The 14,671-nt window shown below is 38.4% G+C and overlaps 1 protein-coding gene across 16 annotated transcripts in view; it reads right to left on the minus strand.

Annotated features, from left to right (window-relative positions):
* EIF4G3 (eukaryotic translation initiation factor 4 gamma 3) overlaps window positions 1–14,671 on the minus strand; it is a 348,214-nt gene that overhangs the window by 80,156 nt on the left and 253,387 nt on the right. For all 16 annotated transcript variants that reach the window (XM_040229503.1, XM_040229502.1, XM_040229501.1 and 13 more), the window contains one exon: window positions 4,408–4,496. In XM_040229503.1, coding sequence (XP_040085437.1) covers window positions 4,408–4,496 — 89 coding nt within the window. The remainder of the gene's footprint in view (window positions 1–4,407; window positions 4,497–14,671) is intronic.

Consider the following 14,671-nt stretch of genomic DNA (forward strand, 5'->3'; position numbering starts at 1 on the left):
TGGTACTAGAATGGTAAGTTTATTTAAAACGCTTTCCTCATTTCATCTCCTGGGATAAATGAGACAATTCCAACGGCGATTGAAATGCTTTAACATGACTAATGAAATCTAAATATACTAAAGTTTAAAAAGGAAAGAACTGTTAATCCCTGGAACTTGATGGACATGAAAGAGTCAGAATCTAAATCAAGCTCTCCTACCCTTGCCACTAATGCTCAGCAAATATAAAAAGAAACACTAGAGGGTATGTTTTGTGTTGTCCTCTGGCTGTGGAAAAAGAGTTCAATGAACAGTTTAAGTGTCTAACTCCAACAAAGCTGACCATCGCTCCTTTAACAAGGAGGTCACTTGTTGGTCAAAATCTATTTTGTGTATTGGTTCTTAGAATTCTCTGAGGTTATGACCTTATTCAAATCATACTGGCACATATTCTCCCAGGGAGAAATCTGGGTTCCAGTGCATCCTATTTTTAAAAGGCAAAATAGAATTAAACTTATTCGCCAGATTATTTCTGACCATCTCAGTTTCAGATACAGCAACAACAACAAAGTATTTCTTGAGGGCACACCAACCATCAAAACTCCTGGAGGCAAAGTTCGTAATGAACTTTAAAGTCTTTCTCATTAAAGGAAACACTCTGGAAATAATCTTTTGAAAGAAGCACTCAGAGGAAATAGGAACTTAGCACAAATTCCAGTTGATAAATTCACATTAGGAGAGCCAAATTAGAGGCTCTATTGAATTGGCTGAACAGAGGATGGTATTAAAAAATGTCATATACACCAGGAAGTAGTTACCCCAACTGATTTATGAAAAAAAATTATAAATAGTTGCAAACCCTACTTTGTTATTAAGTGAAATATTATAAAAGATACAATACTAATAAATTTTCTACTAACATCAGATTGAGGACAAGAGGAGAAGGGAGTGACAGAGAATGAGATGGTGGGATGGCATCACTGACTCAATGGACATGATTTTGAGCAAATTCCCGGGAGATAGCGAAGGACAGGGAAGCCAGGAGTGCTGCAGTCCATGGGGTCGCAAAGAGCTGGACACCACCCAGCAACTGAACAACAAAACAATCAGATCATGCGGAAAAGATGCTAGATTTTAAAACGTTATGAACAGAAACAGATGGTTTTAAGGCCGTGTTTTCTAAAATGGAAATAAAACGTTCATGCAAACACACCCACACACGCTTCCTCGTCCTCCAACAAGACGAGCACGGAAATCATCAGAAGACAGGCATAAAAAACTCCAACAAAAATAAATGTTGAAAATGATTTATCAATATTTTTAAAAAACATGGCAGAAATTGAGGCATCTTTTATGTTTTAAGAAAAAACTGATCTACCAAGTTTGAATCATACATTAGCAGCCTCATTTTTTCTTATTCTATACTCAACTATAATCAAAATTCAAAACTTCCCTGTAATACCACTGTATGATTAAGTATAGGTCATCAAGATCTTGGGCTTCCCTGATAGCTCAGTTAGTAAAGAATCTTCCTGCAATGCAGAAGACCCCAGCTCGATTCCTGGAGAAGGCACAGGCTACCCACTCCAGTATTCTTGGGATACCCTTGTGGCTCAGCTGGTAAAGAATCTGCCTGCAATTCAGGAGACCTGGGTTCGATCCCTGGGTTGGGAAGAGCCCCTGAAGAAGGGAAAGGCTACCCACTCCAGTATTCTGGCCTGGAGAATTAATTCCATGGGCTGTATGGTCTTTGGGGTTGCAAAGAGTCAGACACGACTGAGCGACTTGCACTTACACTTTCTTTCATCAAGATCTTTAATAAATTGGCATGTGAGTCTGCAAATAGTTCTTAAACTTATTACAGAGTAGTATAGCCACATTATACATCATACAGAAATCTTATTTCAGGTCCTGGAAAGGTGAAAAAATGCTATTTTAGAGAGAAAAGTTTATTGAGTCATCTCTGTATCTAAACTCAACAACAGACGATCTGTCGGATATAAACAAAGGATGCACTGCTGAGAAAGTCCATTTCTAACTGGAAAAAAAAAGTATAAAGAAACTTGGCCCATGAATGACAAACCATATTTCAGAACACAAAGAATTAATGAGGTGTCTGAGGCACACTGTTAGATGGGATATTTCTCAAGGGAATCCATAAAAAAAATAGTTCCATTAAATACTTGATGATTACTTTTCCTTTGGCAGGATGGATTTCTATTCAACTAGTTTATAATTATCTAACCATTCTTGAATTGTTTATCCAGAAAACCAGATTGAAAAAAGAAAGCACTTTATTGCCTAGACTCTCAAAGCAAACATTTTTACAGGAACTTACTAAATAAGAATTTAGTTAACAAAACTGTCTGCTTAATGCAAGAATTTTTTCATGTGCCAGAAAATAAGACAATTACATATGTAATGATGGATGAAATATCCAAGAAGTTTAAAATATATTTTTGGTTGCCTTGAATAACAATTTTAAGATGAATCATCCTTCACGCTATCTCTTTAAAGAATTTGGTTAAATACTTGCAATGATGTAACAACTCAATATAGAACCTAAAATATGCTGATCCCTGAAAAACATTCTTTTAAAGGCTGAGAAAAACCTGAGAAAAAGATAGCATGATGATCAATGAAAAATTAAGACAATGACAACCAATATTTCCTAAACTGCTCTAGTAAATACTTAACTTTAGAAAGACAAGGGCCTAGGATTTCTGGAAAAAGTATGCGTGCAAATGACCAAATATCTCAGGTTAAGAAAACAGTGACTGGTTCAAAATGAGCCTGAACAATTCTCGTGCATGAAGAGCAATAACCTAAAGCAGGTTCAGCATTATGGACTGTGGGCCAATAGCGGGCCCCTTACCCACTTTTGTACTGTGTGCAAGGTAAGGATGTGTTTGTGTACACTTGTAACGTGGGAAAAATATTTCAAGGAAGAATATTTTTAAGAAATGTGAGTATTACATAAAATTCATATTTCAATGTTCACCAACAAACTTTCACTGAAATATAGCCACTCATACATTTTACACATTGTCCATGGTTGCTTTGGGGCTACAGCGGTAGAGCTGAGAAACTGCCACACGGACCCTAAGTCTGCAAAGCCTGAACTAGTTACTATCTGGACTGTTACACATGGAAAGTTCGCCAACCCCTGACCTAAAGACGAGGATGAAAATCTGGAAGCAAAGGAATGGTGACCTATCCATTTAATATTCAATAATGCTTTTAAAAATGCCACAGGATAAAGGAACATCAAGTATAATAAAAGAAAGTGAATAAATTACAGCTGACTTGAAAGATAAACCCATCTGTGAAGCTCTTACAGCCATACCAGGAATGTATGCGATTCCCCTGCCTCTGGAAGGTATTTTATTCTTTGTAGGAGCAACATTTTCTTGTTCAGCTACAAAAGGAGTGTAGTATAACTATTTGCACCTCTATAACTTATTGCCAATTCTTATACCCCCTGATAACCACCATGAAATCATACCCGGGAAACATTTTAGAGGTTGCTATGGGACAACTGTGACATCAACAGAGTGTCATGTGAGAGCAATGACAGGACAGGGAGAAGTAACAAAGGGGCACTGTGAGCAGCCTGAAGAGGTAAGAATTATAACTAGATAGAAAAGTTTTATGAAACAAATGCATTTAAAGTTATTTAAGAATGATTTCTACATTTTAATGTTATCATCTTAAACATTCAGTGAAAATTATTTTAATAAAGTAGATATAAGAACTCAAAAAAAGGAAAGAAAAAGAAACACGGAAATTGTTTATATTACTCTTTTTTAAAAGCTGCAGTATGTAACAATAGGCATATTGAGACTAGAGACCATGAAACTGGTAGAGCACGGCTTCGGACGAAGCCTGCCCTTGACTCTTCCTCAAAGCTTGTCCTGGACCTGGTGAGCAGTGTCCTCCAGCAAAATCCATGCCTTAGTGCAAGCCATATGTGAGAAGTCACGTTACTGGGATGCAGGTAAAGGACAACAGATTCAAACTCAGTTTCCTTAAAACATACTCGATGATTTTCACCAGGACAGCTAATAGGCATTTGAAAAAAAAAAAAAACCCACTTAAAAAAAAAAAAAAAGAGAGATTAGTCCTTACATGTGGTAATATAAGGGAAAATTTAACAATACTTATTTTTGCCATTTGAGAAGAAGAATTTTTAAAAAGAAACAAGAATTCAATGAAATTGAAAAAGCTACCTATAAAAAAATTCAACAACTTATAAAAAACGACCTATAAAAAATTCTTCAAATGGATTAAAAAAAAAATCAGACTCTGAGCTTGATATATTTGCTTGGAAAACAGAATCTCAAGAAAAAGTTATAAACACACACTTTTCTGAGAAAACAGCACCACTGTTCTGAAGATGAGCAGCAGATATTTACGGCTGTCCCTTACCTCTGATTCTGCCTCTAACAACTCTTCAGTGGCTCGGGTCCGGTCTTTTGGTTTCTTCCACATCTTTGGTGCAGGTATAGCTGTCTGAGCTGAAACAGAAGAGCAGACTGCCATTACTTCTCACTGCAAAAACTGAAAATATTAGGTCTAAACGATACCTCTATTCAAATTTAGCAAAAAAAGGGCTTCCTGCACAGTCAGGAGACAGATGGATGATAAGTGAAGAACTGTGTAATTGTGGCCCAAAGACTGCAATGGCAAATGTCTTAGGCACAAATTGTTCATATCAGCTCACATAGCCTTCAAACACTGGCCTAAGTTCCTCCTATTTCATGGTTAGGACAAACCAAGCCACAAAATTCAGTATGAAGTGAGTAATCTATATAAGAAACTGGGCTACCAGCCAATTCTAGACTTGGGCTTGTTTCTATTGTTAATCGACTATGTGATCTTAAGCAAGTAACACTTTTCAGGTACTAGCATATTCAACTATAAAGTGTAAGACTGCTGCTGCTGCTGCTAAGTCGCTTCAGTCGTGGGGATGGAACCAAAGCATGAGTCCTAACCACTGAACCACCAGGAATTCCGAGGAACATAATTTTTATTGAATTATTCTACTGTTTTATAAGTTCTACCTGGAAACCTAAGCTTACAAAGAATTTTTACAAATTTACTTGGCTTACAAAGTCCACAAAAATCAACATTTGGACATACAGTTTGAAGATACCTGGAACATCAGAAAGCAAATAAAACATGTTTTAAAGGATCCCACAGAAGGCAGTCAGTGGTGCAGAATGGTAAAGAATCTGCCTGCAATGCAAGAGACCTGGGTTTGATCCCTGGGTTGGGAAGATCCCCTGGAGAAGGGAATGGCACCCATTCCAGTATTCTTGCCTGGAAAATCCCATGGACAGAGGAGCCTACAGGCCATAGAGTCACAGAACTGGACATGACTGAGTGACTTCAGATGAGACCGGAAGGTGGCAGGAGTCAAAAGCAAGCAGTGAGGTTCTAAGGCAGATAGGAAGGGAGGGGAGAGTCAAAGAAAGGCCACTTTATAAACAGACGTTACTGAAAGTGAATGAACACAAAGTCGAAGGAACCATCTAATCTAATTCCTGACAGAAATAAAAGGTCGCACTGAGACAAAACCAACCAATCTCTCTGGGTGATTGATTCAAATCTTTTTTGGAAGAACGGTACAATATAAACACTCACACTGGTCTTGGGAACAAGGAAAAAGAGACCTTTAATAATCTTCTCAAAACTATTGCACCATCATAAATATACTCTGTAAATCTCTTTTATTACCCACTCCTCAAACCAACTTCTCTTTATCCTTCCCTTTACAGACCATATGAACGAGAAAACATTATTAGAACAACGGCTGCTCTTCCTTCGCAGCCTACCCAAGGTAAACCATTTTCTCAAAGTGTGGAACTCGTATGATGGTAACTACAGGTGGATTTAAATTCGGTTTTGCCTCAGCCTTATCATGAATATGTATATTCAAGTATTAATAATTGTATGTGTGGTATGTGGTGGTCTCTCTTCATTTTTTATGGGTCTTTTGATTTTATATAACCAGTCTGTTTTATGTGCATCTCTCCAAAATGTTTGTGATTAATTCTGCTTTCATAGAAGAATTCTTTTTAAGAATTACAGAGTTTGAGGAACCTGTACATTAAAATTAAAATTTTATTTCATATATACATGAATTCAGCTTTAATTTTCATTCATGCAAAAGGGAAGACCACTTTCTGAAAGATTTCCTCTAAACCAAAAAAACCAAAGATGTAGATAAACTTTTCCTTCACAACTGTATCAAACAAACCGAAAACATTAAAACATTTCTTCCATGGGTAACATTAACACATTTAATATGCTTTTTTTTAAAAAGTCAGCTACTTGCACAGCAGGAATTGTTACTCTGTTCAAGCAGCTAAAGTTTTGATTTAAAGTAATAATTCACAAAAAGAGGTGAGAGAAAGCACACACCTCCTTAGGAGGTACTCAGTCCTTTAAAAAAGTGGACACAGATATACACCGTGTGTCTACTGACTGTGATATATAGCCCCTCTCCTACCTTTATTGATGGAGGAGTGCAGTAACCTTCGGGTGTGCTAGAGTGGGGAGAAGAAGTAGGGGACCAGGGAGGAAGTGAGGGAGGGGGAGAGACCGACAGAAACACCAGCTGCCAGATTTAAAGGACAATTAATACCAAATTAGAAAAAAGGAAGTAAGTTTAGGATACTGTCTCAGATTTGTTCTTTCCTTTCTAGTCCATTTCTGATGTCTATGTCTTAATTAGGCCCTTATTGCTGAACTGATTTAACTATGAAAGAGGCTCAACTTACTGCCTCCAATTCGTATTAAATACAATAATGCCTGAATGATGGCCTCTCTAAATAACTGATTTGACTGGTTGTTCTTTTACTTAAAGTATTCCTTAAGGCATATTCCATAGTGCCAAGCAAAGTTCCTTACACAAGGTGGTGGTTGTTCAGTCTCCAAGTCGTGTCCGACTCTCTGTAACCCCATGAACTGCAGCATGCCAGGCTTCCCTGTCCTGCACTACCTCTGGGAGTTTACTCAAACTCATGTCCATTGAGTCAGTGATGCCATCCAATCACCTTATCCTCTGTCATCCCCATCTCATCTTGCCCTCAATCTTTCCCAGCATCAGGGGCTTTTCGAATGAACTGGCTCTTTGCAGCAGGTGGCCAAAGTATTTATAATTCAGCTTCAGCATCAGCCCTTCTAATAAACACTCAGGACTGATCTCCTTTAGGATGGACTGGTTGGATCTCCTTGCAGTCCAAGGGATTCTCAAGAGTCTTCTCCAACACCACAGTTCAAAAGCATCAATTCTTTGGCGCTCAGCTTTCTTCATAGTCCAACTCTCACATCTATACATGACCACTGGAAAAACCATAGCCTTGACTAGACAGACCTTTGTCAGTAAAGCGATGCCTCTGCTTTTTAATACGCTGACTAGGTTTGTCGTAGCTTTTCTTGCAAGGAGCAAGCGTCTTTTAATTTCATGGCTGCAGGCACCATCTTGGAGCCCCCCAAAATAAAGTCTGTTGCTGTGTCCACTTTTCCCCCATCTATATGTCATGAAGTGATGGGACCAGATGCCATCACCTTAGTTTTTTGAATGCTGAGTTTTGAGCCAACTTTTTAACTCCTCTTTCAACTTCATCAAGAGGCTCTTTAGTTCTTCTTCGCTTTCTGCCATTAAAGTGGTATCATCTGTATATCTGAGGTTGTTATTTCTCCCAGCAATTCTGATTCCACCTTATGATTCATCCAGTCTGGCATTTCACATGATGTACACCGAACAGAAGTTAACTTTCCCAATTCTGAACTAGTCCATTGTTCCATGTCCAGTACTAAAGGGTGCTTCTTGTCCTGCATACAGGTTTCTCAGGAGGCAGGTAAGGTGGTCAGGTAGGAATTCATATTTGTTGACTGAATAAATAATAGCAGTTCTCTGTTAAAGAGGTATTATTGACATTCCCAAGACAAATTCTTTTCCCCTTGCTTGCATTAAGGCACCACAGGGCAAGAGACAATCTTGCATGAGATTCACAATTACCTGAATTTAGAGATGTCTAATGGAGCATCCCCAACTCCTCCATAAGAGGAGTTAAAAAGTTGGCTCAGAGGAACACTGATTTCCTACCTCTTTAAAACAGAGAATGTTGTTGCTGTTTACTGTCTTAAGTCATGTCCAACTCTTTCATGACCCCACAGACTGTAGCCTGCTAGACTTCTCTGTTCACGGGATTTTCCAGGCAAGAATACTGCAGTGGGTTGCTATTTCCTTCTCCAGGGGATCTTCCCAACCCAGGGAATCAAACTCGTGTTTCCTGCATTGGCAGGCAGATTCTTTACCACTGAGCCACCCAGGAAGCCCCCAAAACAGAGAATAAGAAAATTCAAACAAAGAAAAGCTATGATTTCAAGATTTTTGCTAATTTTTATATTACTGGATGGAAAATGTTTTCCTTCAGAGCTCTTTTTATGAAATGACTGATATAAAGTCTGAAAAATATTGGGGCTACAGACAAGTTTAATCACTGGGTTTTAATAAATAAATGGAACTACATCAAACTAAAAAGTTTCTGCACGTCATCAAACCATCATCAAAGTGAAAAAGCAACTGACTAAACACGAGAAGATATCTGCAAATCATATATCTAATAATGGGCTAATATTCAAAATATATAAAGAACTCATACAAATCAACAACAAAATCCCAACCAAACTGATTTTTAAAAATGGGCAGAGGATCTGAACACACATTTTTCCAAAGACAATATACAGATGGCCCACAGGCACATGCAATATGTTCTGTACCACTTATTATCAGGAAAACGCAAATCCAAATCACAAGGCGATAGCAACCGTACCTGTCAGAATGGCTACTATTGAAAAGATGAGAAATAACAAATGTTGGAGAGATGTGGGGAAAAGGGTACCTTTGTACATTGTTGTTGGGAGTGTGAATTCTTGTAGCCACTATAGGAAATAGTACAAATTTAAAACCTGAACCACCACACAACCAAGGTATTCCATTTCTGGGTATTTATCTGAAGAATATGGAAACACTAATTTTAAAAAATATATGCACCCCTGTGTTTAATGCAGCTTTATATGCAACAGCTTAGATATGGAAACGACCTAAATGCCTACTGATGGCTAAACACATAAAGAAGATTCAGGGTGTGCACGCACACCCACACAGACACACACAGACACACACACACACACGGACCACTACACAGCCATAGAAACAATGAAGTCCCAGGTGGCTCAATGATAAATCCGCCTGCCAGTGCAGAAGACATGGGGGTCAACGCTGGGTTGGGAAGAGCCCCTGGAGGAGGAAATGGCAGCCCACCCTACTATTCTTGCTTGGCAAGTTTTATGGACCGAGGAACGCGGTGGGCAATAGTCCACGGGGTCGCAGAAGAGTTGGTTATGACTTAGCAGCTAAAGAACAACCATTTGTGACAACAGGGATGGACCCTGCAGGTACTGTGCTAAGTGAAGGAAGTCAGATGGAAAAGACAAACACTGTATGATTTCACTCACGTGGAATATAGAACAAACAAAATAAAAACAAACTCACAGACACAGAGCACAGGTCAGTTGTTACCAAAGGGGAAAGGAGGAGGGAAAAATGGGCAAAGGGAGTCAACCGTATTGTGGTGGAAAGTAAACAGACTTGCAGTGCTGACTACTCAGTAGTGTATGCAGATGTAGAACTATAAAGTTGTATGCCCAAAACTTCCACAAGTTCAAAGAAAAAAAAGGGGGAATACTTTACTACTGGTAAGGGAAGGTCCTAAGTACATTGTCACAGGGTTGTATATAAACAGTAGAATGTCCCAATAATGGAATTTGCAGTGAGAGGCCCCACTCTTTAATACCCACTTCTTTTTTTAAAAAATATTTTTAATTATTTGGCTGCACCGGGTGTTAGCTGCAGCACACAGGATCTTTAGTTGTGGCATGCAGTTTCCTAGCTGTCGCATATGAGATCCAGGAATCGAACCCGGGTCCCCTGCATTGGGGGCGCAGTCTTAGCCACTGGACCACCAAGGAAATCCCCAAAAGCCACTTCGAATCCCTTCTCATTACTGTCTCCATCCCCTTCCAATATTTTTCCTTTTATCCCCCACAACAGATTTGAAATCCTAAAAGTCACAATAAATTATTCTGATTATATCATATTCAAGAATTCTATCTAGAGTTCTTGAGGATGGGCATCTTATCCTCTGCTTTTTTTCTGGCACAGATCCTTGTGAGAACCAAGGTAATTTTGATGATTTATTTAAGGAACAGGGGCAGAACACAGAAAATAAAACCCAAGTGAGAGAAGGATTAAGTTTTTACAAAGGAGATGTAAATAACTGGAGAAGAATTACGGTGATAAATATGCAAGAATGATAGGGTCACTGAGAGATGTCTGTCAAACAAAAGAAACACTAGAATGTAGGTCAGTCAGGGCCTCTTCAGTCTTCTGAGGTGCTGCTGTTTGATACGGATAGATGGACTGACAGTTATTCTCCCCAGCACCTGTTAGAAAAAGGCTCTCTGCTCTAGGACTGCTGCACAGAAGCTGAAGTAGTATAAGCAAGACTCCACAGGACCTAGCACTGAAACCAAGAAGGAAGTACAATGAAAAGATGGGTCTAGACTTAAATTCCACCAAAACAGACATCTACAACACAATTAAAAATTCTTTACTTCTAGTTTTAACATGAAATACCATCACAGTAAGAATCAAATCATAGGTTTATTGATTTTATTGATGTTAATCAATAACTACTTTTCAGTTTTATGATTCTTTTTTTCCCTATTATTCCCTGTTTTCTATTTTTTATTTTCTCTATTATCTTTATTACTTCCTTTGGGTTTACTTTTGCTTTCCTTCTTTTCTTAATGTAAAATTTCAGCTTTACTGATGTATAAACAACATATAAAACTGTAAGATATTTAAAGTGTACACAAGGCGATGGCACCCCACTCCAGCACTCTTGCCTGGAAAATCCCGTGGATGGAGGAGCCTGGTAGGCTGAAGTCCATGGGGTCTCGAAGAGTCCGACACTGAGCGACTTCACTTTCACTTTCATGCATTGGAGAAGGAAATGGCAACCCACTCCAGTGTTCTTGCCTGGAGAATCCCAGGGACGGGGGAGCCTGGTGGGCTGCCGTCTATGGGGTCGCACAGAGTTGGACACGACTGAAGCAACTTAGCAGCAGTGGTGACTTAATATATGCACAGACATATACTGGAAAGGATTCCTCCATCTAGTTAACACACCCATCATCTTATATATTTATCTTTTTTTAATTGGTAAGAACACTGAATTTCTATTCTCTTGACAAATTTCAGGTATACAAAAGTTATTAACTACAATCACCAAGTTTTACATTAGATCTCAGACATTATTCATCTTATAAAATTTGCTCATTTAATAGTTTCTTCAGATGGAGGTTGACTCAATAATTTGAGACCATTTTCACTTTTAAAATGGTCATTTAGTGGTGTCAACTGCCGCCTGAGTACTATCCTGGTAGTGTGGTAGGGAGAATGACATACTGCCGCAGATATCCACATCGCAGTCCCTGGACCTTGTAAGTATGTTACCAGACACGACCAAAGTGCTTTTGCAGATGTGATTAAGTTTAAGGGATCTTGATAGTTCAGTTTAGTTCAGTTACTCAGTCGTGTCCAACTCTTTGGGACCCCAGGGACTGCAGCACACCAGGCCTCCCTGTCCATCACCAACTCCTGGAGTTAACTCAAACTCATGTCCATTGAGTCGGTGATGCCATCCAACCATCTCATTCTCTTTCACTCCCTTCTCCTCTTGCCCTCAATCTTTCCCAGCATCAAGGTCTTTTCAAATGAGTCAGTTCTTCGCATCAGGTGGACAAAGTATTGGAGTTTCAGCCTCAACATCAGTTCTTCCAATGCATACCCAGGACTGGTCTCCTTTAGGATGGACTGGTTGGATCTCCTTGCAGTCCAAGGGACTTTCAAGAGTCTTCTCCAATACCACAGTTCAAAAGCATCAATTCTTCAGCACTCAGCATTCTTCACAGTCCAACGCTCACATCCATACATGACCACTGGAAAGACCATAGCCTTGACTAGATGGAACTTAGTTGGCAAAGTAATGTCTCTGCTTTTAAATATGCTACCTAGGTTGGTCATAACTTTTCTTCCAAGGAGCAAGCGTCTTTTTATTTCATGGCAGCAACCACCTGCAGTGATTTTGGAGCCCCCAAAAATAAAGTCTGCTGCTGTTTCCACTGTTTCCCCATCTATTTGCCATGAAGTGATGGGACTGGATGCCATGATCTTAGTTTTCTAAATGTTGAGTTTTAAGCCAACGTTTTCACTCTCCTCTTTCACCAAGAGGCTCTTTAGTTCTTCTCCAAGGAATCTTGACGGAGATTATTATCCTGGAGTAACGCAATGGATCCAATGTGATCAAAAGGATTCTTTCACGGGGCGAGGGGGAGGAGAGGAGGCAGGAGAATTGAACAGATAAGAATATGCTATGTTGCTGGCTTTCAAGATAGAGGAAGGGGCCTCAAGGCAAGGAATATATGTATCTCTGAAAGATGGAAAAAGCAAGAGAACAGATTCTCTCACAGAGCTTCCAGAAGAAACACAGACCTGCTGATATCTTGACTTTCAGTGCAACCAAGTTTGGACTCCTGATCTCTCAAATTGTGGTGATATGTCATAGCATCAACAGGAAAAGGGTACAACCATGAATTCTGATTTGCATTGTGGTTAGGTCAGATAATACACCTGCTTTGACTTGTTTTATGACCCACAATATGGTCTGCTGGGCAACTGGGACACTGGCACGTCTGTATCTGCTGGTCAAGCTGGTTGTGTTGTTCAGGCCTTCTCCAGCCTCACTAAATTTCTGTCTACTGGTTCCATCAATTATGTTTTTTTAATTAAGTCAATTCAATGTCACTACTTTGTGATCATGTGAAATGCAATTAAATATGTTAAATAATTAATGATTTTGTATGCTAATTTTAATAGTCAGTCATAAATCAGTTTTTATTCTTTTTCTCCTCAGTACAAGTCATATATATTCTCATGGTTTCAGTGGTTAATTCTTGCAAACATTTGAGGAAGAAACAATATCAATTCCATGAAACTCTATCACAATAGTGAAGAAGAGGGACTACTTATTAATTCATTCTCTGAGGTCAGCACCACCATTTACCCAAATATAAAAATACCAGAAAACGATATGCCAGTACCATTTAAGAACTTGATGCAAAAAAACTACATACATTTTTAGTAAGTCAAATTCAACAATACATGAAAAGAGAAATACCTCAAGACCAAGTTTCATCTTAGGAAAGCAAAGCTGGTTTAACATTCAAATGGGAAGTAATTAATAAAGAAAAAAGAAAACTACAACTGTCTCAAGAAATGGAGGAAAAGAACTGATAAAGCCCAACATGTATTTCTGATAGAAGTAACAAATTTCTCAGCTAATCAGCAAGAACTTCTTTCATCAGACAATTCAAAACCGTACAGCTAACATCATAATGGTGAAAGACTTTTAGAAAGCTTCCTGAGATGAAGAAAAGGCAAAAATATCTACTCTCACCGCTTCCATACAACACTGTACTGCAGGTGCTAGCTAATGTAAGTCAAGAAAAATAAATAAATAGTGTATACAGTTAGATATGAAGTAAAACTGTCTTTCTTCACGTATGACATATTTATGTAGAAAATCAGAAGAAAATCCTTTGGATTTTACAAAAATGCTAATAATTTGTGAATTTTAGCAAGCCTGCAGAATATGAGTAAAAAAGTCCTGTATTCTCATATTTAGTTGTGAAAAATAAAAACTGAAATAAAAATACCATTTACAATAGCCATCAAAAGACATGAATCTGACAAAATTATAAAACCTCCGTATATTAAAAATTTCATTAAATTAAAGCAGACAGACTTAAATGTCAAAACATATCATGTTACTGGGTCAGAAGACGCAATATTGTAAGATATCAATTTTATCTATAGATTCAACACAAACCAAATCAAATATCAACAGGTTTTACAAAGAAAAAAGTGTAGGAAAAATCTGACTCTAAAATTAACACAGAAAAGCAAGGGACCTGGAATGGCCAAAAAAAATTGAAAATGAAGACTAAAGTTGAAGGACTTAACGCTATCTGATTTCGAGAGTTACTACAAGCCTCAGTAATCGTGACAGTGTGGTACTGGTATCAAAAAAGCCAACTAGATCAACAGAAAAAAAAAAAAGAGAGAGAGAATTCAGAAACAGACCATATATAACATGTACAACATATTTTTGTAAGTTGCAAAGGAAATAAACCAGAAAAAGAATAGCCTGAAATTCTTTTACATTACTGGTGGGGATATAAAATGGCATAAATACTTGGGAAGTATTTTGCAGTTTCTTTAAAAAAAAAAAAAAAAAAACAACAACTAACTCCAGGAGTTGGTGAAGGAAAGGAAAGCCTGGTGTGCTGCAGTCCATGGGGCTGCAAAGAGTCAGAGACAACTGTGCGACTGAACAACAAAGTTCAAACCTACGCTCACATACGATTCAGGCATTCCAGTCTAGTGATGTACTCAAGGGAAATGACAGCCCATGTCCATGCAAGGCTTTAAACACGATGCTCACAGCAATTTTATCTGCAATAGCCCCAAACTGGAAACCACCCAAATGTCCAC

This window comes from Oryx dammah, unplaced genomic scaffold (assembly GCF_014754425.2).
Source record: "Oryx dammah isolate SB20612 unplaced genomic scaffold, SCBI_Odam_1.1 HiC_scaffold_27, whole genome shotgun sequence".
Lineage (NCBI taxonomy): Eukaryota > Metazoa > Chordata > Mammalia > Artiodactyla > Bovidae > Oryx > Oryx dammah.